We start from the raw sequence: 25749 nt of genomic DNA, 5'->3' as shown, positions 1-25749 counted from the left end.
TTACGTCTTTGTTACAACAATCATAATAAACAACTTAACTACATCACCATCCGTCTTCAGAAATTCCTTTCCCTTAATCCATTTTGACATGAGCTCTTCTTGCAATTCTAATAGGAGCCATAGCTATACTTCACAATTCGACACAAAAGTACACTAAATTGCAGTTTTGTAAGCATGCTGCTTCTGGCTTCCTTTATTTCAGTGTTTTGATCTCTGACTTGTAACGAGCGAGAGTTGGGGGATTGTTATCATATTCCAGTATAATAAAGGGAGGATATAGTGGAAGGTCCATAGACTAGTTGACAGGTAGGATGCCACGAAACGATATTACTAGTAGTTTTCTTTTATTTTTTCCTTAATAAACAAATAACGTGGAAATACCAGAATCTACGAAGCAACATTCGTAAAAGGCACTAATATGCAATTTAACATAATATACAGAATGATTCACGAGGATTTACCGCCACTTACGGAGCTTATTTCCGAAGACTTCTGAGCAAAAAATGTCATATAAACATTTGTCCTAATCTCAATATTTTCGAAGTTACACTAATTTGAAGTTGCTTGTAAAAAGACCTTTTTTCTTTAGTGTTAAGGGTAAAAGAATATTACAAATACAGAATGAACTATTCAGAAGTATGATTTCTTTAATTGGCTAGTATTGTGAAGCTAAAAATGTGTTGTCAGTTGCTTTGTACAGATTTTGTTTTTCAATTTTTAACTAAAAATCACATCTTTCACACGCACTTATCACAAAAATTGTTACAAATCATACGACTTGAGGAACTTGATTCTTTACAGTTTAATTCTGCATCCTAATGTACAGTCTTAAAAAATTTACAAGAGTGGCGTGATTTCTAAGAATTGTTATGATAAATGCGTAAGAAAATGTAATTTTGTAGTTAAAAATCGAAAAAAAAAAAAAAAAATTGTACGAAGCAACTATGGAATTCACAACACATTTTTAGCTTCAGAATACTAGCTAATTAAAGTAATGATAGTCCTGAATAGTTCATTCTTTATCTGTAATATTCTTTTACCCTTGATATTAAAGAAAAACTTCAAACAACTTCAAATTAGTGTATATCTGAAAATATTGAGATTAGGACATATGTCTATATGACATTTTTTGCTCAGAATGTCTTCGGAAATAAGCTTCGTAAGGGACGGTAAATCCTCGTGAATCACCTTGTATGTACTAAAACCAGAAAAAAAGGACATAATACGCAAAATAAAAGTCTAAATACTTACTTACAAATGGCTCTTAAGGAACCCGCAGGTTCATTGTCGTCCTCACATAAGCCCGTCATCGGTCCCTATCCTGTGCAAGATTAATCCAATCTCTATCATCATATCCCACCTTCCTCAAATCTATAAAAGTCTAAATATGTGCTATTAAAACTAAAATCTTCTAAATATGCTTTACGCATGAATTTACTCACAAAAAAGACCAAAACGTGCAAACATTCTCGCAAAAAGTACGGTTATTTGGAACCGAAAAGTCATTAAAAATATTTTCAAAGTTTGAGAAGTGTAACAAGCTTATATAAAAACATGCATTTGCATGGAAATCCTGGCTCTAATCATCAGAATATTATATTGAATCTTCAATAAGTGTACATTTTAAGTCCTCAAATTCTCTTCTCCCTGTGGTTCTTTTTCATCTCATCATAAATACGGTCTGTGATATTCTTATAATATCCCAAGGTTTCCATGTATCTGCAGTATCTTGAACATTTTTTTAATTAATTTGTTAACATGACTTAGTTTTTCCTTTTAGATTATGCATGTGTTTATGTGCAAGTTATTTTTCCATTGCAGACTACGTTTTACTCTTTTTAAAAAGTCGTTTGTACAAATTTACAATATTTCTTCTTCAGTTTTGTTCAGCCCTTATCACAACTCCATTTTTTGTTCATTTATCTTAATTCTTTTACAGAATTTTAGTTTGAACTGCCAGCCACTTGATTTGAAAACACTTTGTATTTTCATTTTCCAGTCATAAACTGGACAGTTCGTAACTAACTTGATTATGGTGCCATTGTTGTTGAAAATGTTGCAGTAATCTTCGAATTTAGTAATAATGTTCAGCTTCTTTGTCTCCTTCTCATTTCCATCAAAATTATATCCGTTGGGATGAAGGAAATGGAACTCACTCATTTTACCTGATTGTTCAATGAAGTATTTTAAAGCATATCATTTCTTCTACATAAGTGGCATTTAGAAATTGGACTTTCACCAGTTAAAAAAGAGAGAGAGAGAGAGAGAAATCCCGGCCAATTCTTTGATACTTGCAAGATTTGTAAGAAAGTTTGTCGGTAAATTTACAGAACACGTCCTGCTCTCATCCCTTGATGTCTCACTGTTCTGTTAACAAAATGTGTTTTATGATAATCAGCTGCTGTGTATTCAGTATGAATTCATCTTGAACCAACGTCTTAGGGACGCTGTAAAACACTTTGTAAAAGTAGTTGATAACACGCTGAGTTAGGAAACTGCAGTGGAATGCTCCTGGTTTGTGGTTACAGGTTGGAGTTCTGGGAGGGCTTCTCGCAGTGTAGGCTACCAATAACCAATATAAATAATTATCAAATACAGGCAAACATCACACAATCACCGTAAACTTCCTGTCCCTTTTTCTGTGTTTTGTCTAGTTCTTTGTATCTCCGACTCTCCTCCTTCCCAGGCCAGGCTCTGAACGTGAAATTTGTATATGCGATTCTATGACAATTTTACTTGTATAAAAGGCTCACACAACACGTTAAGACGTTGTAAAAATCTGCACAGCTCAGAAGTACCAAGATAATGAAGAATTTCTTGTTCTGCTATAGTTTCATTGTCGATTTTAACAATAAGTTCCGTGCACTGAAGACTTATGATATTCTAAAAGCAAACACTAGTGGCATAAAGAAATTACACACTTTCTTTGTCCTGAAGAAAGATGTCGGCTTCTGGAACGTTACTGGCCTTTATAGTTCACACAATGTACAGTATTTTGACCCCTGTAAAAAGTCAATAGATAGACGAAGAGCGAGTTACTCATCACTACTGGCGGGCTGGGTTACACAAGTCAGGCCGCGCAGTCATAACATCTAACACTTCCTACTTATCATGTCGCGGTACACTCCGTCTTAAAACACAATATTCTTCCACACGTCGCGTTACTACCCACTACGTCTGTTGACTAAACAATGTCATGATGACATTTTCTTGAAATGAGTGTCCCTCAGCTACGAACATAGATATTATTTCCATTCTTCCTCTTTCCGCTCCCCCTCCTATGCACATTTGTGATTAAATTTCTTTCTTATGATGCAACACACAGCTCTCTCACTAGCCAAATAACCAAGGACAGGGGCCATTAACGCTGAATCGAGCTGTACAAAAATAAGTGTAAATGTCGGACATTGGAACAAACTGCGTGTGTCGAGTTTGGAAACAATACCTTAACAAAATAAGTCGGGTTTTGGGGGGAAGGGAAACTTCATATTTTAAAGCTTGCTTTATGTTAGAAATATCGAGTTTATGAGGATACAAATGTTTTTCCAATTCATTCCAACCCAAAGATAAAGAAATGATAGTAACTAATTTTTCATAAAAATGGCAGATGTCAACTTTCGGAACTATACACCTGCCAAACGCAAACAAGGAAATTGTGAATTCGGTATAAAGTAGAACTTGCATATTAGTAAAATATGTTTCTCATTATTTTGTTTAAATAATATTTCCAAATTACGTAAAAATTTACACCCAACGTGGGGCTCGAACCCACAACCCTGAAATTAAGAGTCTCATGCTCTACCGACTGAGCTAGCCGGGCGATGCAAAGTTTGATTTGCTGACAGCGGTAGTCTATAAAGTGTCCTGTGTATATGTGTGTGTGTGTGTGTGTGTGTGTGTACAGTATGTGTGTGTGTGCGCGCGCGCGTGCTAAAAAGTATGTAAATGAATTTAAGGGTTCTTATTACATCTTTGAAATTTTGGAATTAATTTTGCCATGCGAACAATTGATCATCCAGAATAATTTCGCAAAGGAAATATGCATTGTGTATACAAAGCCTTGCCTTTAGATCTTTGCTACATGACTTAGGAGCTAATAATAAACACCTGCCTTTTTTCTAGGTCATGGCACAAAAACAACCGTTCTCATTCGATAGAAAGGTCATTAAATGAATCTTGAATTTAGCAAATTGTAAATATTTTGATATAGTATAGTAATATGTCCCGCGCAGTGGCGTCGTGGTCTAAGGCATCCTGCCTAGGACTCGCGTTACGGAATGCGCGCTGGTTCGAGACCTCATGGGGGAAGAAATTTTATCATGAAATTTCGGCCAGTGTATGGGACCGGTGCCCACGCAGCATCGTTATATACTTGGGGAGCGAAATCCGGTTGCGAATGCCAGCTATAACGGCTGGGGGGATCATCGTGCTAACCACACGATACCTCCATTCTGTTTGGATGATCGTCCACCTCTGCTTCGACATGTGGGCGTGAGGCCAGCAGCCGGCTGGTCGGTCTAGGCCCTTCATGGGCTGTAGCTTCACGAATTATTATTTATTATAGTAATATAAGTGTGCATCTCATCCTCTTCAGGTAAAGTGTTGGGAGAAAAGAAATATAGGCGTACTACAGCGATGTCAGACAGGGACTAAACGGAGCGGAGCGTTCCACTAGACTGGTTTCGTGCTCCGGTGTTTCCACAGACATAAGCAAGTTCAAGCTCCGATCTAGCTCCACAACCGGTTTTGGAGCTTACAACTCTGACACTACTGGCCTACTACGTATGAAGATCAGAGAATAAGTTCATATCTATAAGAAGGAGCATATTGTCGTTGGTTTTATGAAACCTATGTCCTATGTGACTTTATACAAAATAATTTTTCAGAAGAAAGAAAAAATTAATTAAAAATCGATGGGCCTACATAAGAATATGAAGTAATTCGGTAAAAAATGGTGCATATGATGAACATAAGTGACATAATCGAGGATTAGGGTAGATCTATTAATTTTTAATTAAATCTTTCTTCCTCCTGAAAGGTTTCATAAAATCAATGACGGTATGGCGTATAGGAAACTGTCGGCCTTAGAGCAGTCTTAGCTCAGTTGACAAAGCGCTGCTTACGACAACCACAGAATCGAATTCAAATCTCGATTATGGTGGAGTTGTATTAATTTGTGGTAGACAAAGTCCAGGCTGTGAGCATGAAGGTTTTCGTCGTTGTTTTTAAGTTTTCCCCGCGTCATTTCATCAACACTCTCCGCAATTTCCCTTTCATTAACATATTTTGTGCGACGCCGAATCTACCGTCAGTCACGGTAGATGTTCCATGTGGTTTGTTCAAAGATTGGGTGCAGGTTCCAGATAGAGATCCTCCTTATGAAGAAAGTAACAAACTCTCTGCATGCCACCATCTTTATGCCAGTCCTTCATTCTTGTTTGTTTGCTTTTTATCATATTTTCTAAGTGCATAAGCTTTCGATTTTCATTCTATGCCTATATTTTGTACGAGTAATTTAGTGCAACATGGAGTGCATAAATAATATTGGTTTCAGTGATGAACCAGGATAAAATATAATATAAAGTAGGCCTAATAAGTAATAATTGTTTAATTACATTGTTTCGTCGGCCTGGGTGACGCAGTCGATATAGTGCTGCCCTTCTGTGCCCAAGATTGTGGGGTCGATCCTGGCCTAGATCGAGGGCTTAAATACGAGATGCTCATGTTAGTAGATGTACTGGTATTGGTATGTAAAATAACTACTGCGGGACAAAATTACGGCACACCGGCGACACTGACATAACCTCGGCAGTTGCAAGCGTCGTTAAATGAACGATTATTATTATTATTATTATTATTATTATTATTATTATTATTACATTATTTCCACGTCTACAGTAATACCCTATTTATTTAAACGAATTCTTCATTTCACAGTCCAAAATGTTAATTTTAAATCTAGGAATCAACACAATTCTTGTCTTCTATTGGCTTAAATAGTGTACGTATTTTTAACATACATTAGAATACTCAGCATTTCGTTAATTTTATTTTTTTTACGAACAGTGATGCTGCCAATACTAAAGAAAAATAATGCCAAGAAATGATATTACACCCTAAGTATTTTAAACTGTCCATTTGTTATACTGCCTCATTTCGAATTCGCAAGTTTCTCTTCTTTATTTTTCTTTCGATAACCATGGCCTTCGTCTTAATTGCATTTATCTTCATCCTATACTGCTCACAAGTATGATTTACCTCCATTAGCATATCCCTTGGTATCCTCTTCTGCTAACAACACCATATCATCAGCAAATCTTATGCACTTTGTTCTTCTTCCTCCTACTATCACTCCTCCCATGTTCTGAAAACAGTTCTTCACTAAATTCTCCAAATAGATGTTGAACAGCGTAGGTGATAAATGTCATCCTTGTCGTCCTTCATTCCCTATTCGACTTCCCTCTGACATTTTCTCCTGTCCTGACTTTGACTCGTTTCATATAAATATTACTGAACAGCCTCGTCTCCTTCCAATACATACAGTACAGCGTCTCGTTTAGGCACAGTGAAAACGTAAAGAAAGTGCAGGTAACGTGTGGGGAGGACGAGCCGTACGATAAACACGAGGGATGCACAAGGTTTTAGTTATAACATTTATGGCGCAGTATTAATTGAAATTATATTTTCCAAAAAGACACAAAGCAAAAAAACACAAATTGCATAACGTTATCATAATATACACATTTTAACAAACAAGCACTTGTAACGTTGAAATAATTCAATATAACAGTCAAATTTTGCTACTTATATTATGTTGCTTTCAAGTAGCATTTTTTACCGTGTCTTCTCGATCTCGGTTGTACAGCGAAGTGATATAGACATCTTGGGAAGACATTGTAAAATTATTCATTTTGATATGGTCTGAGTGGACTTCGACGCTTTCAGGAAGTTATGGGAAGATGAAAAATCTCAGTCCATAGTCTGTCGCTCTAATGGTATAGTCAATTGTGCTCCTTTGAGGATAAAATATGCGCGAAATGTTAGTTATTGAATGATAAAAATTGGTCAGAGCAATAAGGTGAAAGTTAAATCTTCTTAGTAAATGGAAAATAATTTCAGAATATTAATCCGTAGTGACTGTATGACAAAGACTGTGACTAGCTCATACAGTATGTGGAAACTCTCATTTTTAACTTACCTGATGATCCTTTTTATCCCACCTTAGCAAGATGTTAAATTGTTCTTTGCGTGAGAGTTGTGTAGGAACTTCATAACAAGCTTTAACAATGCACTACTAACATTAATTTGGACCTGAGCATTCACTAACACACATAGGCTATTATGTCATCGTCAGGGAACCTAAACAAACAGTTGACAGAATGGATGACGGTCACTAATAAGGGACTTTGTATTCAACTTTATGCAAGAGTTTGAACGGAAAAATTGAATGAAAACTGCACAGGAAACCCGACTATCCCCCTCCCCCTCGAAAAAAATCCCCTAGCATAATCTCTGTTCATGGAAAGGTACCATTTATACTCTATTGCAGCCGTCGTCAAATTTGTACTCACTCTGACATCACTGAACGCAACCTGCAATACCTGAGATGTAATATCAATCGAGGAGTATAGAGCACTCCGTTCGGATCCAGTGGCGGACTCTCAACACAAGCATCTGACGTAGACTACACATTATTGATATATAAATGGACAGATTATATTTTATTTCACCTTTATTTTTACTGTGCTACAACAACCTAGGAAAATACGTCACAAGTTGCCACTCTTAATACAACTCGTAAATTTTCGTTTGCTACTCATGATCTTTGTTTACATATTACAAGTTTTCGTTCAGAAAAGAAGCGTTCCGAAATATATTGAATATAGAGCCAAACATAGCAGCTATGTAGGGTAGCGGCAGACATCCTATAATGAGACTACACATATTTATTATGGAGAGAATTTTAAATAAATCTAATCCAGTCTGGTGTGCTATAGGCTAACAATGACAACGTTTTATGCCCTCACTTATTTCCAGCTCTCTTAATAACACATTATTCCAGCTATTCTAGACTTGTTTTAAGTCGTATTTCGAGTCTCGTATATTACTACACATACAAGTCGCTTTATGTTCAGATTGTTCTTTGCATGGGAGTTGGCTGCCGAACATTGAAATGTTTCAAATCCAAGTTAGAAAATTATCTTATGACGAGTTGCCAAACTAACTTGCTATTATGACAAGTGTTGTATTGCATGTTTACTCGTATTAACATTTTTTATGTTCTAGTGATATTTAACTTATTTTATATTTTTGTTTTCATATTTTTCCGACAATGGTATATCTATAATGTGATAAGTTGAGCTATATATATTCATAATTTTCCTTACTGTGTGTACCTCAAAATATTGTATTCATTTTATGCTTTGTACTGCACTATTTTATTACTATTTACTTACTTACTTACAAATGGCTTTTAAAGAACCCGAAGGTTCATTGCCGCCCTCACATAAGCCCGCCATCGGTCCCTATCCTGTGCAAGATTAATCCAGTCTCTATCATCATATCCCACCTCCCTCAAATCCATTTTAATATTATCCTCCCGTCTACGTCTCGGCCTCCCCAAAGGTCTTTTTCCCTCCGGTCTCCCAACTAACTTTTATTACTATTATTATTGTTATTATTATTATTATTATTATCAAAATTTGTCTTATTTTTTATACTTTGTATGTCTCATTTACGTATTTTGACCTGCTGTTCACATTTTATTATGCTTTTTCCTTTCTTTCTGTATGTTATATATTATGTCTCATTTCTACTTACTTGTTGTTTACATTTTATTGTTATTATCTTATTCAGTTTTGTGTGTAAAATTGTAGTGTACTTTGTAAATTTGTAGTGTTTTTTTGTAACGCAGTTTTACTCCTGGTTGAGTGTTAGAGAAGGCCGTATGGCCTTAACTCTGCCAGGTTAAATAAATAATAATAATAATAATAATAATTATTATTATTATTATTATTCCTTCTATATATTTTCTTCATACTTGGAATAATTCCTCTCCTGTTGTATTTCCTTTAAGTGCAATGACATCTAGCAAATATTTCTTATACAGAGAGATCTTTCGTAACTCCGCGAGTGTACATTACGAATTCTACTGTATCAATATCTGTGTTTTCACCTAAAACGAGAGATTAGACCACTGTTCATGCATCTTTGAGTTTATTTCTCGTTGAGCTAGTATTTCAATATCCGTATCCTCCTTTGTATTGTTAGTGTGGATAATTTCATATTGTTAAAAACATCAGATTGTTCCGGACAAATAATGTTAGCAACTATATTCAGACATGTTTTAATGAACTGTCCTTCATTATAGCACTTCAATGATTTTGCGATTTCCAAAGCAATAACATAACTTGGGGCATGGAGTTTCGTTTGACTTATGGCTTCTTTCATCATATTTTAGTACCGGAACTGTTATTTGAATTTAATTTTTTATGTTTTAATTGCTTCGCCTCTTCCAGCCCTACGAAAAGAAAATTAGGTTTATATAATAATTTTCTACTGCATACATTTTCGTTTACAATTGCATTGGATATGTTCATGCTTACTTATGATTTTGTGATAATCTTATGACGTGTCGTAATGTCGCTAGATGTTTGATTTATAAATGGCTATTATAATTTTGGAACAGAAGAGGCGTCTACATTGTCACCATATGCACAACAAATACTGTTCCTCCCATTCTTCCTTAAACACACGTTTCCGAACAGACGTTGAAGGTTTTGAGAAAGAAGCAATCTAAATGTAATCAGGTAACCCGCCACTGATAGATGCCTGTGTACTGGAGTTGTAGGGGAGTTGGACGGAAGGGGGGGGTGAGCAAAGACAGTTTACTGGGCTGCCTCTGCAACGTCACTATCACGATTACATTTTTGCCGATCCCTGCTCTGTAGGATTTGAAGACGGGTCTTCTGTGTGAGAAGCCGACACTTCAACCTTAACCATCCGGCTAATGATGCGCCTTCTCATGGTCATCTCGCCGAGAAATAAACAGTGAAATGGTGGAGGAGAAATGGAATCGAACTTGGCTCGAGGTCGTACAGGTCATCTGCCTGAAGTCCAAGGCTAGAGCTCAGTCGAGAAGACAACAGATAGTGTGAGAGATCGTTCCGATGGGTTTGTCAAGACCGCGGGAATATGGGCCTCAGCGACGACTCAGTGTAAGTTGGTTAATTGCAATTTGTGTGCTTCAATCTATGCGTCATCGTCATCTGTGGTGTTAAAAGAATGTGACCTTGTATGTGAATGCTGCAGTTTGTGGGTAGGGCTTGAGACATCCAGTAGCAAATCAGCTTTTCTGAACGTTGATTACGCTGTGAAATATTTTTCTTTTCAAAAAGTTATGTTGTGTTATTATTATATCTAGGGACCGTATTCTGTCCCAGGGCGTACAGAGAGAAGATTAGCTATTGTTCATAGACTATATTGGCGTGACATTATTATTTGGCACATGGCACAGGTACTATCACGCAACACTTGCGTCTCGTTTGTGCTCAAGTTGGCATTCTATTCATGATTCAAAATAACACCTCGAAGACTGTTGAAAATGCATTCTAGTGATAAAGATTAATATTATGATGACCTTTCCTACAATTTAAATTATTTATTCATTTACTTTTACTTGTACTGGCAGAGTTAAGGCCATAAGGCCTTTTCTTTCGCTCGACCAGTATAAAAATACATAAAGTAAAAAAGTAAATTCTACAGCCCATGAAGGGGCAAGACCGACCAGCCGGCTGCTGGCCTCACGTCCACATGCCGAAGCAGAGGTGGACGATCATCCAACCAGAATGGAGGTATCGTGTGGTTAACACGATGATCCCCCCCAGCCGTTATAGGTCTCCAAGTGCATAACGATCCTGGTGGCACCGGTCCCATACACTGGCCGAGATTTAATGATGAAATTTCTTTCCCCATGAGGACTCGAACCAGTGCACATTCCGCAACAGGAGTCCTAGGAAGGATGCCTTAGACCACGACGCGACGACGCAGGACATAAAAATACATAGGAAATATAAATAACAGCAACACAGAAAACAATGGAATAATAATAATAATAATAATAATAATAATAATACTTGCTTACAAATGGCTTTTAAGGAACCCGAAGGTTCATTTCCGCCCTCACATAAGCCCGCCATCGGCCCCTATCCTGAGCAAGATTAATCCAGTCCTATCATAGTCCACCTTCCTCAAATTCATTTTTATATTATCCTCCCATCTAATCTCCGCCTCCCCAATAATAATAATAATAATAATAATAATAATAATAATAATAATAATAATAATAATAATAATAATAATAATAATAGTAAAAGCAAAATGTGGTTGTGTTTAGTTACGAAAAGCAGAAATCACAATTTCTGATAGTCTTTACACTATGTACACTAAAATACGCTATTTTCATCATTTGCACTATGATAAAGAATGAAGGCTTACATTGATCAAACATTATTTACATTATTGTACACAATTTACAACAAAAAAAAAGTAGGCCGTAGTATTATGAAATAAAATACCTTGCATTGCAATACACAACACTGCACATAAGCTTAATAATGTTTGATCAATGTAGATATACATTCTTTATTATAGTGTAATTAGTAAAAATAGCGAATTCTAGTGTGCATAGTGTAAATAATGTAAATTGTAAATATTAGTGTAATTGTTGAAGTGGTCCATATTTTGTTCTGCCTCACTTACGAAAAAAGGTCTCTGTGAGCCATCATTCAAGTACTTCGCTTAATAAATGCATTTGCGTCATCCACTTAAAAACTCCAGTAATACTTTATCTTGTAACCTCCTGGGACAAAGTACGGTCCTAATTATATCATCATCATCACATTGAAGTTTTCCTCTTTTAGACGATTTATCGATCATGCATCAACAGTGGTAGGCTTAAAGGATTATTGATGACACATTTTCAAACTTAAATCAAGAGCAGAACTTTCATAAAAATTTCGGAGTGTGATTAGTTGCTGATTAATTTTTGTAATATTGTTGTATTGTAATATTCCTCCAAGATTTTTATGAGGTTGTGTAGTGTTTGGAATAGGCTAGATTGGCTATAACTTATATCTGTTTGATATATATATATATATATATATATATATATATATATATATATATATATGTCTGTGTGTGTGTGTGTGATTATTATAAATGCATGTATGAGTAGGCTTATTCACCTCATTTTTAACATCTTATATATTTGCTGTAACTTGCTTATTTTTATGTACCGTAGGTTATTTTACGACGCTGTATCAACAACTCAAGTTATTTAGCGTCTGAATGAGATGAAGGTGATAATGTCGGTGAAATGAGTCTGGGGTCCAGCACCGATAGTTACCCAGCATTTACTCATATTGGGTTTAGGGAAAAGCCCGGAAAAACCTCAACAAGGTAATTTGTCCCGAACGGGATTCGAACCCAGGCCATCTGGTTTCGCGGCCAGACGCGTTAACCGTTACTCCATAGGCGTGAACAAACTTGCTTATTAATCCGTGTGGTGGTTGAGCGTTCTAGTTGCAGTTTGAACTTTTCTCAGGATTCTCCTGTTTCTACACTTCAGTTCACCCGAATTCCATTTTATCATTACTTCATTACACACCACAGAGTAGGGCAAATCTGGCACGTTGGGGGTCATACGTCATAACGTCACGTGTCTAACAACACAAATAAACGTACTAACGTAGTGGAGGAATTTCATTATTCTTATGCACCACTGCAGTAGCCTACGGTGGAAAGTACAGGTTGTTTCAAAAATACGGGGCATAATTTCAGGTATGTATTTCCCACATGTAGACAATCAAAATAGTTCATTACAACATGTTTCCGGAAATGCTTCATTTCCGAGTTATGGCCTTCACAACATTGAAATTCACCGGAACGTTTTTCTTTCCGCAGGTCGTTGTCAATACAGAAGATGTTCAAAATGTCCACCTCCTGCTTGAATACAGACCTCACATCGATGTCTCATTGACCTGCGAACACGATCCCAAACTCCAGGAGTATTGCGTATGTCCTCAGAACATACCACAATTCGATTCCGAAGGGATTCGAAATCAGGCACCGGAGACGAATAAACCAATGATTTTAAATGACCCCACAAGTAGAAATCGAGAGGGTTCAGATCAGGTGAGCGTGGAGGCCAAAAAATTGGGCCACCTCTACCTATCCATCGATCAGGAAACCTTCGAGCCGTACGACTGAAGTGTGCAGGAGCGCCATCATGCAAGAAGTGAATGTGTTGACGATTGATCAACGGAGTGTCTTCTAAAACATGAGGTATGGTGTTTTCCAGGAAGTTTGTGTACGCCTGCCCCGTAAGTCTGTTTACAAGTACATGGGGTCCAACTAATCGATCACCAATGATACCGGCCCACATGTTGAGGGAGAACCGCACCTGGTGATGAGATGGAACAGTTGCACGTGGGTTTTCATACGCCCATACATGCTGACTGTGAAATTTGTTATGCCATCTCGTGTGAACTGTGCTTCATCTGTAAATAATACTAAGGCAAGAAAGTTCGGATTTACACCACAATGCTGCAAGAACCACTGACAGAACCTAACTCGTGCAGGGTAATCTGCTGGTGACAGGGCCTGTACACGTTGCAAATGATAAGGATACAATTGATAGACTACTCTTTCAACAGTCTCCAGACAGTCGTATGAGGAACAATGACTTGCAACGCTACCTTCGTGTGCTGATAGAAGGAGTCATGTTCACAGCCTCCAGAATCTCCTCCTGTACTTCTGGAGTTGTAGATCTTGGTCGTCCCCTTCCCAAACCAGGAGAGTTAAATTTTCCATACTCGCACAGACGGTAATGGAGACGTACAAATGTCTTCCGATCTGGACATTGTCGCTGTGGGTACCTCTCCTGGTACAAACGACGAGCCAGCGCAGCATTGCCGTCCGCCTTACCGTACATGAAGTGTATCTCTGCCAGCTCTTGATTTGAATACATGTCGCACAGTCTAACGCCTACACAACATTGAATGTAACCTTCGCCTCGGAATGAACTGTCAGAGTGCCCTCTTAATGTCTCCTTTGACGGCAACGACCTGCGGAAAGAAAAACGTTCCGGTGAATTTCAATGTTGTGAAGGCCATAACTCGGAAATAAAGCATTTCCGGACACATGTTATAATGAACTATTTTGATTGTCTACATGTGGGAAATACATACCTGAAATTATGCCCCATATTTTTTAAACATCCTGTATATTGCGTAGTATTCAATTAAATACTGTCCTCCATAGTGATGTGTAAGTACAACGCTCGAAGGCATTTTGCTAAAAAACATGAAGAGTTTATAGCACTGAAAGGTAAATTTATTGTATTATTATTATTATTATTATTATTATTATTATTATTATTATTATTATTATTATTATTATTATGATTAGGCCTACTGCTAAGTATTATTACGATTACTATTACTATTGATTATAACAGTAAACTGCTAAGTTTTATTTTTAAGCATTTTTTTATAAACCTACCCTGTATTGACAATGCGGCTAAGACACTGCTTCCTTTTATTTTGTTATTGCAGTGTTTATTGTATCTGTTTATTAATTTATTCTTTTTACATTTAATTAAAAATGAATGACATGATTTTAGATCTTAATGAATCGATTACATTTAATAAATTCTCGTTCCTCAATTATATTATTGTTAAGTGCATTCTTTTCAGAAAAATAAAATATGACGAACGACTCTGTTCAGCTGAACATAACATACAAGCACGATGAAAAGTTCTATCTAATTCACCAATCCAACATTTCCTGAGGTAGGGTTGTTAATGCATCTGCATGTCACTACGTGAATCCGCTTGCATCTCCAATCCCCTCTCTACCACTCTCACTCCTGACATAGCATTCGATCGCCGACTGAGAGACTCCGATGTTCAGTGCATGCTGGTCAAATGCCAAGCGGGATGCCGTTCGAAACCTACAGTACGATTATTTAGTCCTAACAGTCGCCGGCAATGTGCGCCTGGGTCAGGCGAGTCCATTTAGTTACGCCAAGGGGTGTTTGGGTTAGTCAGACGCTTGCCTTCAGAGCGATCGAATGTCATGCGTGCGGTAGAGCAGTATGTTTCTAGTACAGTTAAGCTTTACTGCATTCCTTTACTGACCGCTCGCTCTTATCTCTACTCCGGAACTCTCCTCACTACTCCTGTTACTTCCCCTCTTTCGTGCCGTCGAGCTGTCAGGACTAAATAATCGGTCAGCGAATTAGTCAGCGGGTGTGAGTTGTAAATCAAATTAATACCCCTCCAATACTGTCAATATTAATATAATATCAGTAACTGCCATATCACTACTACACAGTATAACTTAACTGCATGTTCCTAGTAGGGTAAACATTGATAATTTCGTGATAATTTCATGAATATTAATTTAAAATGCAAATGTGTAAATATATCCTTATTCCAATTTTTTCATCTAAATGACGATAATTTGCTCTACAAATCTGGAGACATAAAAGATTGCACACGTTCTTCAACAAGTGCCAAAAACCACTTTTACAACTTAAGGTGAAAGGTTGGTTATTTCGTGATAACCTTGGTAATTTCGTGATATTACATTGATAATTTCGTGAGAGGTAGAAGAATTGTGGAAAAATTCATTAAAGTCAAAAGAAATTCTCATTTATTGTTACAAGACTTCAAACATAGTAATTCCGTCTAATATTCATAGCAAGAAAACATAGAAATACATATCAACACATAACAAGAATGAAATCAAAGTAAAAATTGAAATTGAAAAGGGATCTTCTTTGCCCTGAAAGGGTGAACACTTTTATTACGGACTTTACTATAGCCTATATTACTAGGGTAACTCCAAAAGTAATGCATAACATTTGTTTAAAAATTATATTTTTATCCTACAGGTTTGTTATTTTCACAGAATGTAGATGCATTCTTTAGGAACAAGATGTCACTTTTCCACATAATCCCCGTCCCTTTCAACTGCCCTACGTAACCTTAATAACGAGGGCCTGTAGACCAGCACGGTAAAAGTCTGGACCAACACGTCAGAGCCACTCTTTAACAGCGTGCACAAGGGAGTCATCTTCTAACCTCGTTCCGCGAAGGGATCCTTCAGTTTACCAAAGAGATGGTAATCGCACGGTGCCATGTTGTTTCAGTGTTGTCTATCCGAATTTTCTGATCTGGTCTGTGGTCTTGTGACTGACATATAGCTGTGCGTTGTCGTGTAATAGCAGAATATCCTGCTTCTCCCGATGACGTCGAACACGACTCAGTCGAGCTTGAAGTTTCTTGGGAGTTGCAACATACGCGTCAGAATTAATGGTGGTTCCGTGTGGCATGATGTCCACAAGCAAGAGTCCTTCTGAATCGAAAAACACAGTAGCCATAATGTTTCCTGCCGAAGGTGCACTTTTGAATTTCTATTTCTTTTGTGAATTTGCATGATGCCACTCCATTGTCTGCCTCTGTCTCCGGTCCAAAATGGTGGAGCCATGTTTCATCTTCTGTCACAGTTCTTGCAAATAACTCATCTAGCACTTATCATTGGCACTTAAGATGATAACAAATCAAACAGAAGCTACACTGAACCCATTGCGTCCCCTTTTCTTGTTTGTTATCACAACTTATCTTCAGATTTCTAAAATTCGTATAGTAATACAATTTTTAAAATATTATAAAATGTAACTCTTAATGCTCAACAAAATTTCGCCTCAAACAGCTAAGATTTCTAACAGTAAAGCTAAGCCTATATGGCGACTACAGCTGTATCTAAAATTCCAAAAACATGTCCTAAAATTTCATGAAGATGCAATAAATCTTTGTACCAAATATATATTATCATTTAGTAATAAGCCTGTAATGTAATTACAAACATCCACAAAATTTGTACCCCTGAGAAGTCGACGCTAACTTGCTCTCTCCAAACATAAAAGCTCACTGAAGCAGCTACACTAGTCACACAAAGCGTAGCTGTATGTTTCTGGAAACTGGACAACATATGCAATCCCTTGGCGGAAATTTGAATCTCGTAACACCATTGGTTAGTTCACGAAAGAGCAAAGAAAAAGTATCACGAAATAACCACTGCCACGAAATTACCAATGTTTACCCTATAACTGATGCGTTTTGTTTTCGAACACAGTCTTTGAAGTATGCCACGAAATGTAATATTGAGCAATGTGCTGTTTATGATTTTGGAGACTTGGATGTATCTGGTGGTGTAATCGTTAAAATTTAGTATCTGCCACTCATCTGTAATGTGTTGAATTCTTTCTGAGTCTCTTTTGCATCGCTTGGAAGAGTCATTATTTATGTTTTACATGAACTTGAAATAATTTTTCTGCAGACTATCTGATCTCCTATTTTCAACATGAAACTCTCAGTCTCGATAAATAATATAGATTATGAAGAGTGCAGGGGGAAAAGGATGAATATCACATTGCTGTTAAGGGTTAGACAATGATCTAATTCAGTATATTATTGCAAAATTTATTGCTGTTCCTATTAAAAGTTAAGGAAAGGATGATTATGCGTCGTGAAAGTTTTCTTTTTTTACCAGGTTTGATAAGAACAACACTCTTTAAAACATTTGTGAAATTGTCTGCATCTTTCCATAAAAAGAAACCTTGTTCAATCGTTAGTGGTGCCCCATTTTGATTACTGCGATTCTCTCTTGACAAATATAAGTGTCAATTTAAATATAAGTGTCAATTTAACTGACAGACTACAACGTGTTCATAATGTGTGTGTCCGCTTCATATGCAATACTCGTAAATTTGATCATATAACGCTATCTTTAGAACTTTTTTCATGGGTTCGTCTAAAGGAGCGAAGAACAGCACATTCTTTATATGTTCTGTTTAGAATAAGTATTACTCACTTCTACTGCAAAAATCTGAGAACTCGCTTTCAATATCTTACAACGTTACGAAATCAACATCAGGCCTTACTATCCATTCCTGGTCACCGCATCTCTTTCTATTCATCCTCTTTCACCGTGTCAGTTTGTCGCCTATGGAACTCCTTACCTCGACATGTCAGAGATTGCCGAACGGTTATACAATTTCAATTAAAAATTACTTACTTTTACATGGAATTTATTTTGTGTTTGTATAAATTGTCATTTAGGCCGATCATAAAGTAGAATTAGGATATAAATTGTAAATTAATTATGTATTATGTTTAGTCAATATTTCATTATATGTAAGCTCGTTAATGTGCATGATAATAATTTCATATTTAAGTATAACTACTAATATTACTATTTTTGATATTGTTTCATTGTATATTTCACTTCTGGTAGTATGGAAGAGAAGGCCTCATGACCTTAACTCTATCAGAATAAATAAATAAATATTTGAATAAATAAATAAAGTAGTAATCTATTGAATTAGATACTGACATCACCCTTAAGAGCATTGTGGCATTCATCTTTTTTCTTGTGTACTCTTCATATGAAGAGCTAATATTCAAAACAAATTAAGTGCACTTTTCATTATTTCGAGAAAATCACAAATAGCTGTCATTTATTAACTATTTATATGTTTTATACAGAATCATTATTGGAGTCCATGTTCTGAATTCCAGTTCATATGAAAATTCGTTCCGCGATATTAATGCATACAGTTTGGATATACTGAAACTTGTTTCTTTAGGTTATTATTCTTGTCATGTATAAGAGTTACGATATTATTGACCCACCGGCGTAACTGAGGAGCAAGCAGCTGTCTTCTGATTCGAGGCCGCGCTCGGGCGTAAATTCGAATCCGCCGAAGCTGCTTTTTTTTTTTTTTAGAGATTTTTTTTTCCAATTGTAGATGAGTGTCAAATACCCCACGGTGAATCGTCAGTCTCACCTCATCAACATAATTATCTTCTTGCTATTACCAGATCCATTACCGCTAGATAACACCACAGTTGATAAGGCGCTGTTAGATACTTTTTTTACATGATTTGACTGCTGGTATAGTGCCATCGAACAGAAATAACTTGTTGAAATGGAAGAGAATAAAATCTTTTCGCCCTGTGACTGTCAATGAATTAACAGGCAGGGATTTGGGCAGACGCATGACATGTGACTGCATATTGTTACTCATAGTTTCACCGATATGTAGTCGCTCGTTAAACCACACAGAAGCCACAAGTCTCTCCATACTGAAAACTCTCGTATTCACGTCGCCAACTTGCACTATTGGAATGACTGGGTCCGCCAGATTTCTCTCACCATGATCACACCTCGAAATACGTCCACCAATATCACACGAGTAATACGGACACAATTTCATGTACATACAGTATTTATTTTAAAGGAAAAATAAACTGGTGTACTGGTACTTTTTGCCCTGTCTAATATTTCGTTATCATCAATGGTGGAAATGTGAATTTGTACGAAAACTTGAGAATCGAATTTTAACACTTCCTGTGGCACATAGGCCCTAGTGTCACACAGATGACACTTTCTCATTATTATACTCTACGTGTTTCGTATCTATTGAAATACTTCCTCATAATTCGAACGACATTATTGTTCATATTTTATTTCCTACATGATACGTATGTATGTATGTATGTATGTATGTATGTATGTATGTATGTATGTATGTATGTATGTATGTATGTATGTATGTATGTATGTATGTATCTATGTATGTATGTATGTATGTTTATCCCACAGGAGCTCTTTTACATGCCAATAATAATAATAATAATAATAATAATAATAATAATAATAATAATGGTTTATTTAACCTGGCAATGTTAAGGCCATACGGCCTTCTCTAACACTCAAGCAGGAGCCTGTCGCATTTAAGCACACTTAAATGCCATCGACCTGGATCGGAATCGAACCCGCAAGCTCTGGCATAGAAGGTCAGCGCTATACCAACTGCGCCAACCAGGCCGATGTATGTATGTATGTATGTATGTATGTATATATGTATGTATGTATGTAGCCTATGTAATTTGTACGATTTAAGTACTATAATATAATTAAGTTTCCACAAATTCCCACGATACAGCTTTTCATATTTTCCATTCTCTTTTGATATTGATTTGCTTTCTGGGAAAGCTACATTTGGAACTGACAGAAATATGAAAAGGTATTAGTTCACTATATTGAGACTGTAAGTGTGTTACTTACCTTCACTGAAGGTAAGTGAAAATAAGTTGTGGATAGTCTGTATCGGGTACAAAACATAGTCAGGGCCTACAAGCCGATCCTTCATTACAAAGAACTACTCAAGCTCCGTTTGCCTGGCTTTTGAATTTCTTATAGCGATTTAACAAATTCTGAGTGTATACTCTGATACTTGGTATATGTCTTCCCGATCCCTTAGATCAGTGGTCGTCAGCACTCGCTGAAATGAGTAACGGGTAAGAAGTGTATCAGAATACTCGTATGTACCGTCGTGCAGAAGGGAGAGGGAGAAAGTATACCCGCCAGCAGCCACGGATGCACGCTAGTGCAATGTCTTATCCGCGGGTAAGAGACGCTAGCCCGAGGGTGCACTGTGCTCATGACCGCTGCCATAAATCCTAAGTTTTCTATTCATTGTGTTTTATGAGATCTTTTTCGTTTCTTTATTTTCGTAACAGGTAGGGTTATGTAAATTTTAGAAATTATTTTGTGTAAATGTCTGTTTTTCTTAAAAGTTTTATCAGAAGATGTCTTCAAACGCAGAATAATTCTACAGTTACATTGATTTTGTACATTTTGTATTGACAGCTATTTTTAAGGCTAGCTTATCTTTTGTACACTTCCGGTACTTCTCCGTGCACACATTTTCAAAGGAGTTTTTTACTTGAAGTTTTGAAAAATATTTTATTATATGTCTAATGATTAAAATTTGCTTTCCTTACACGTTTATTATTCTTTAAGCTAATATAAAGGAAGTGTTACAAATATGAAATACAATGTTGTTTTTATCGTTTTGGAACCTAATGTTTTGAATACTGAACGTAAAGCATCGTCCTTTTTATTGCTGAATGTCCCTATGAATGCTACACCGGACTTACAATTTCGTAAGATGTTATAAAATGTTTGAAAAAAATAATTTCCTCAAAATCTTACATATGTCCTTCATAAAAATGAAAGTACAAATATTGAATACTATTAACAAGTTACAAGATTAACAGAATTACTAAGTCAAAATGGCCTCTACTAAGAAAAGCACAGAACAAGCGTTCAGCATTTTCATTGGAAGGTGTTTTCCCAACCGTAGTATTGAATCCAGATGAATCGTCTGTCACGTCTTTTCTCGAACTTGTTTTATGACTTCTTGCATTGTCTTTTCATTCCACTGTTTTCTAAGTTTGTTGGAAGGTGAGGTTTTCCCTCCTCCTACAGGTGCCAACATTAGTAACGAAACAGAAAACCAGGGTATAAAGATGGAATACTAATAATACTAGTATTTCATATTTGTGACACACTGATGTTGTAAGTCATCACACAACGTTAAAACATATAATTTAAAAACGAAATCAATTAAACATACATTGCTATAAACGTAGATTACTTATCTTTAGGAATATATATATCATTATATATCATTAATATTTCTAACATTGAGGAATAACAATGTATATTCAAGAAAAGAACTTATCGTCAAAATTTTCACTTTTCTCGAAAACAATAATGATAAACGTTCAAAAGTTCAGCTTCTGTAACTGCAAACTAACACATTCCCACGAAGGATAGTATCAGTGCGTAGTAATTTGGAAGGCTTCCGCTAGAATACAACTCGTCTCAGGTTATATATCTCACTATTTCATATTTGTGCGCGTATTTCATATTTGTAACACATTCTCTATAACTTTTTAAACACTTCCTACCTACATGTCTCTGAAGCAGTCCATCAATGATGTAAGATGCTTCTCTCCTTGTGACAGTTAAGAAATGATCAGTACTTCAGGACTACATACTTTTTTAAATGAGAAGTAACTAACAGTTGTTAAACAGTTTACAGTCGTCGGGCTCTTTATATTTCGCTTCGTGAAATCAGGAGGCCCAAGTTGGTTTTCTTGAGAAATCATTGCCAGTGTAGTTATTGTAGGTTGAATGTAACTTTCTTTGTAGCTCCTGTTGACATTCACTGTCTACCGACTGTCCACTTCCCAGCGTCGCACTTTGTTTCCCAGACTACGTTACACTTCGCTTGGGTTCCAGCCAATTTCACGCTTTCATACTCAACATTTCATTGCACCACGTTTTCATGTTTCTATCCAACTTTGACTTTTCTAAGAATTTTTAAACAGTAGTGCTTATCAGAAAAGAACTTCTAAACACGTGGCTTGTGCTGTGAATGAATTTGAACACTAAAGACAGAATAATGTTAGAATTACTCCTAGATTGTCTTGTAATTCAATTGAGTTTTTTGTGTTGGAAATAAGTTTTCGGATACTTTCAGTAATTTAAATATGTGATGCATTTATAGTTCCGGAAAATACAAACAGATATCAGCCTTGCAACTAATATGACAATTGAGTTCAAATTTATATTAAATTTTTATCGTATTTGCAGTAATTTTAAGACTGCTAAGCAGAGTCGGAAGCTTCTGTATGATGCTTTTCCAATTCACTGCGGGCTAAAGCAAGGAGATGCACTATCACCTTTACTTTTTAACTTCGCTCTAGAATATGCCATTAGGAAAGTTCAGGATAACACAGAGGGTTTGGAATTGAACGGATTACATCAGCTTCTTGTCTATACGAATGACGTGAATATGTTAGGAGAAAATCCATGAACGATAAGGAAAAACACGAAAATTTTACTTGAAGCAAGTAAAGCGATAGGTTTGGAAGTAAATCCCGAAAAGACAAAGTATATGATTATGTCTCGTGACCAAAATATTGTACGAAATGGAAATATAAAAATTGGAGATTTACCCTTGGAAGAGGTGGAAAATTTCAAATATTTTGGAGCAACAGTAACAAATATAAATGACACTGGGGAGGAAATTAAACGCAGAATAAATATGGGAAATGCCTGTTATTATTCGGTTGAGAAGCTTTTGTTATCTAGTCTGCTGTCAAAAAATCTGAAAATTAGAATTTATAAAACAGTTATATTACCGATTGTTCTGTATGGTTGTGAAACTTGGACTCTCACTTTGAGAGAGTAACGGAGATTAAGAGTTTTTGAGAATAAGGTTCTTAGGAAAATATTTGGGGTTAAGAGGGATAAAGTTAAGGAGAATGGAGAAAGTTACTACACGCATTGTATTCTTCATCTAACATAGGCTAATTAGGAACATTAAATCCAGACGTTTGAGATGGGCAGGGCATTTGGCACATATGGGCGAATCCAGAAATGCATACAGAGTGTTAGTTGGGAGGCCGAAGGACAGAAGACCTTTGAGGAGACCGAGACGTAGATGGAAGGATAAGATTAAAATGGATTTGAGGGAGGTGAGATATGATGATAGAGACTGGATTAATCTTGCACAGGATAGGGACCGATGGCGGGCTTATGTGAGGGCGGCAATGAACCTTCGGGTTCCTTGAAAGCCATTTGTAAGTAAGTATTACACGTGTTATTATTATTATTATTATTATTATTATTATTATTATTATTATTATTATTATTAATATTATTATTATTATCCATAATTATCGTTTTAGGACAGTAGAATATTTCATCAGTGGAACATATCCAATGAGACATTTCGTCCTAGCAGAGCGAGTACCGCATTCTCGACGGCGGCAGCCATATTTACTCCTTGCTCGGCACAGAAGCATAAGCAGTAATGCTAGAACAATGGTGATTAAAGGCGATATCATACATGTTGTTGTAGTTTATTGAACACAGGAGACAAGAATTAACAAACATTATTGTCATAGCGAAATGACTCATTAGAGATAACACTTTATTATTTATGTTATGTCCATTTCAATACGGGTAACATCAACAATTTTCTAGTACAATTCTCACACCAACATTTCGACCGCCACATTTAGCAAATTGTTGTCGTGCATTTGCTATAACAGACAATTTTCTTAACAATAAATATATTCTAGTCCTAAAATAGTGATAAGACTTTTTTCAAATATATTATAACGAATTGAGAGTTGAAGTGTTAATGAATAAAGACTTCAAATCCTTTAGTCTCAATACATTTTCTACCAACGTTTCACATTTTTCTGCATTTAGAATTATATCAAACACGAATTTATAAGGGTATACGTGACATTTCCATATACGACTTGAAAGTCACTAATATGCTAATAAAATTTATAGATACATCCCTGTTATCAGTTATTAGATATGAAATACAGTTTTCACAAATATTAGGGTAAATTAGGGTCTGTTGGACAGTCGGGCATGTTGGACACTTTGTACTTTAACGTGTTACCTCGCTACTTGTGGGCACCACATTCTGCTAGAAGTCAATGAAGGAAGTAGCCACGAGTGGGACTACTTCCGTCATTGACTTCTAGCAGAATGTGGTGCCCGCAAGTGGCGAATTAACATGTTAAAGTACAAAGTGTCCAACATGCCCGACTGTCCAACAGGCCCTAATTTACCCTATATAACTTGTTTTGTTTTATTTTGAAAAAAAAATCTGATCCCAACAAGTAGTAAAGAGCTTCTTGTTCACTCAAGTTAATATTTCCATTTTCAGTTAAAATAAAATTTAGCCCATATCAATTTCTTTTGCTCAGATTCATCTTCACTAGACCTTTCTGTTTCGGGTTTACTTACATCTGTACCTAGAAACTCAACTAATTGTTCAGAATCGCAAACTTCCCCAAAGGTCTTTTTCCCTCCGGCTTCCCAACAATATTCTATATGGATTTCTGGATTCGTCTATACGTGCTACATGCCCTGCTCATCTCAAACGTCTGGATTTAATGTTCCTAATTATGTCAGGTGAAGAATACAATGCGTGCAGTTCTGCGTTGTGTAACTTTCTCCATTCTCCTGTAACTTCATCCCTCTTAGCCCCAAACATTTTCCTAAGAACCTTATTCTCAAGCACTCTTAATCTCTGTTCCTCTCTCAAAGTGAGAGTTCAAGTTTCACAACCATACATAAGAAGCGGTAGTATTACTGTTTTATAAATTCTAATTTTCAGATTTTTGTAGCAGACAAGATGACAAAATCTTCTCAGACGAATAATAACAGGCATTTCCCATATTTATTCTGCGTTTAATTTCCTCCCGAGTAACATTTATATTTGTTACCGTTGCTCCAAGATATATTAATTTTTCTACCTCTTTGAAGGAAAAATTTCTAATTTTATATTTCCATTTCATATAATATTCTGGTCACGAGACATAATCATATACTTTGTCTTTTCAGGATTTACTTCCAAACCTATCGCTTTACTTGCTTCAGTAAAGTTCCCGTGTTTTCCCTAATAGTTTGTGTATTTCTCCTAATATATTCATGTCACCCGCATAGACAATAAGCTGTAATGCTAATTAAGTACAACAGCAATTGATTACACATTGATTAACTGCACAACAACACAGCATTCTTCATGATAACGATGGAAAATCACACTAGAAACCTGTGTTCCTACGCAATTCTTACGGTGTACTGAGTCTCCGCAGGAGTAAATATGGCCACCGCGTCGGCATTTGTCGGATCAAAAGAAAGCGGTACTCTCCAATATACACAGCTGTGGTCCCTAGCACATACCAGTCATTAGGCCAATGTCTGTTCAGTGTTAGCTTTCGTTCATTGAGA

General features: G+C 36.3%; 1 protein-coding gene and 1 non-coding gene across 2 annotated transcripts in view; one reads left to right on the top strand and one right to left on the bottom strand.

Moving 5' to 3' along the window:
* Positions 1 to 3747: 3747 nt before the first annotated feature.
* On the bottom strand, positions 3748 to 3820 carry TRNAK-CUU (transfer RNA lysine (anticodon CUU)). The gene has a single exon. It is a non-coding gene; the product is annotated as a tRNA-Lys (tRNA).
* Positions 3821 to 10149: 6329 nt separating this feature from the next.
* Positions 10150 to 25749, top strand: part of LOC138698185 (phosphatidylcholine:ceramide cholinephosphotransferase 2-like) — a 582479-nt gene continuing 566879 nt past the window's right edge. The window contains exon 1 of the mRNA XM_069823938.1: positions 10150 to 10217. Within this exon, the coding sequence (XP_069680039.1) occupies positions 10195 to 10217 (23 nt within the window). The 5' untranslated portion in view covers positions 10150 to 10194. The remainder of the gene's footprint in view (positions 10218 to 25749) is intronic.

The sequence above is a fragment of the Periplaneta americana genome, chromosome 4 (genome assembly GCF_040183065.1).
Source record: "Periplaneta americana isolate PAMFEO1 chromosome 4, P.americana_PAMFEO1_priV1, whole genome shotgun sequence".
Lineage (NCBI taxonomy): Eukaryota > Metazoa > Arthropoda > Insecta > Blattodea > Blattidae > Periplaneta > Periplaneta americana.
The sequence above is the reverse complement of the archived record's forward strand: the minus strand, read 5'-3'. Positions and strand labels throughout refer to the sequence as shown.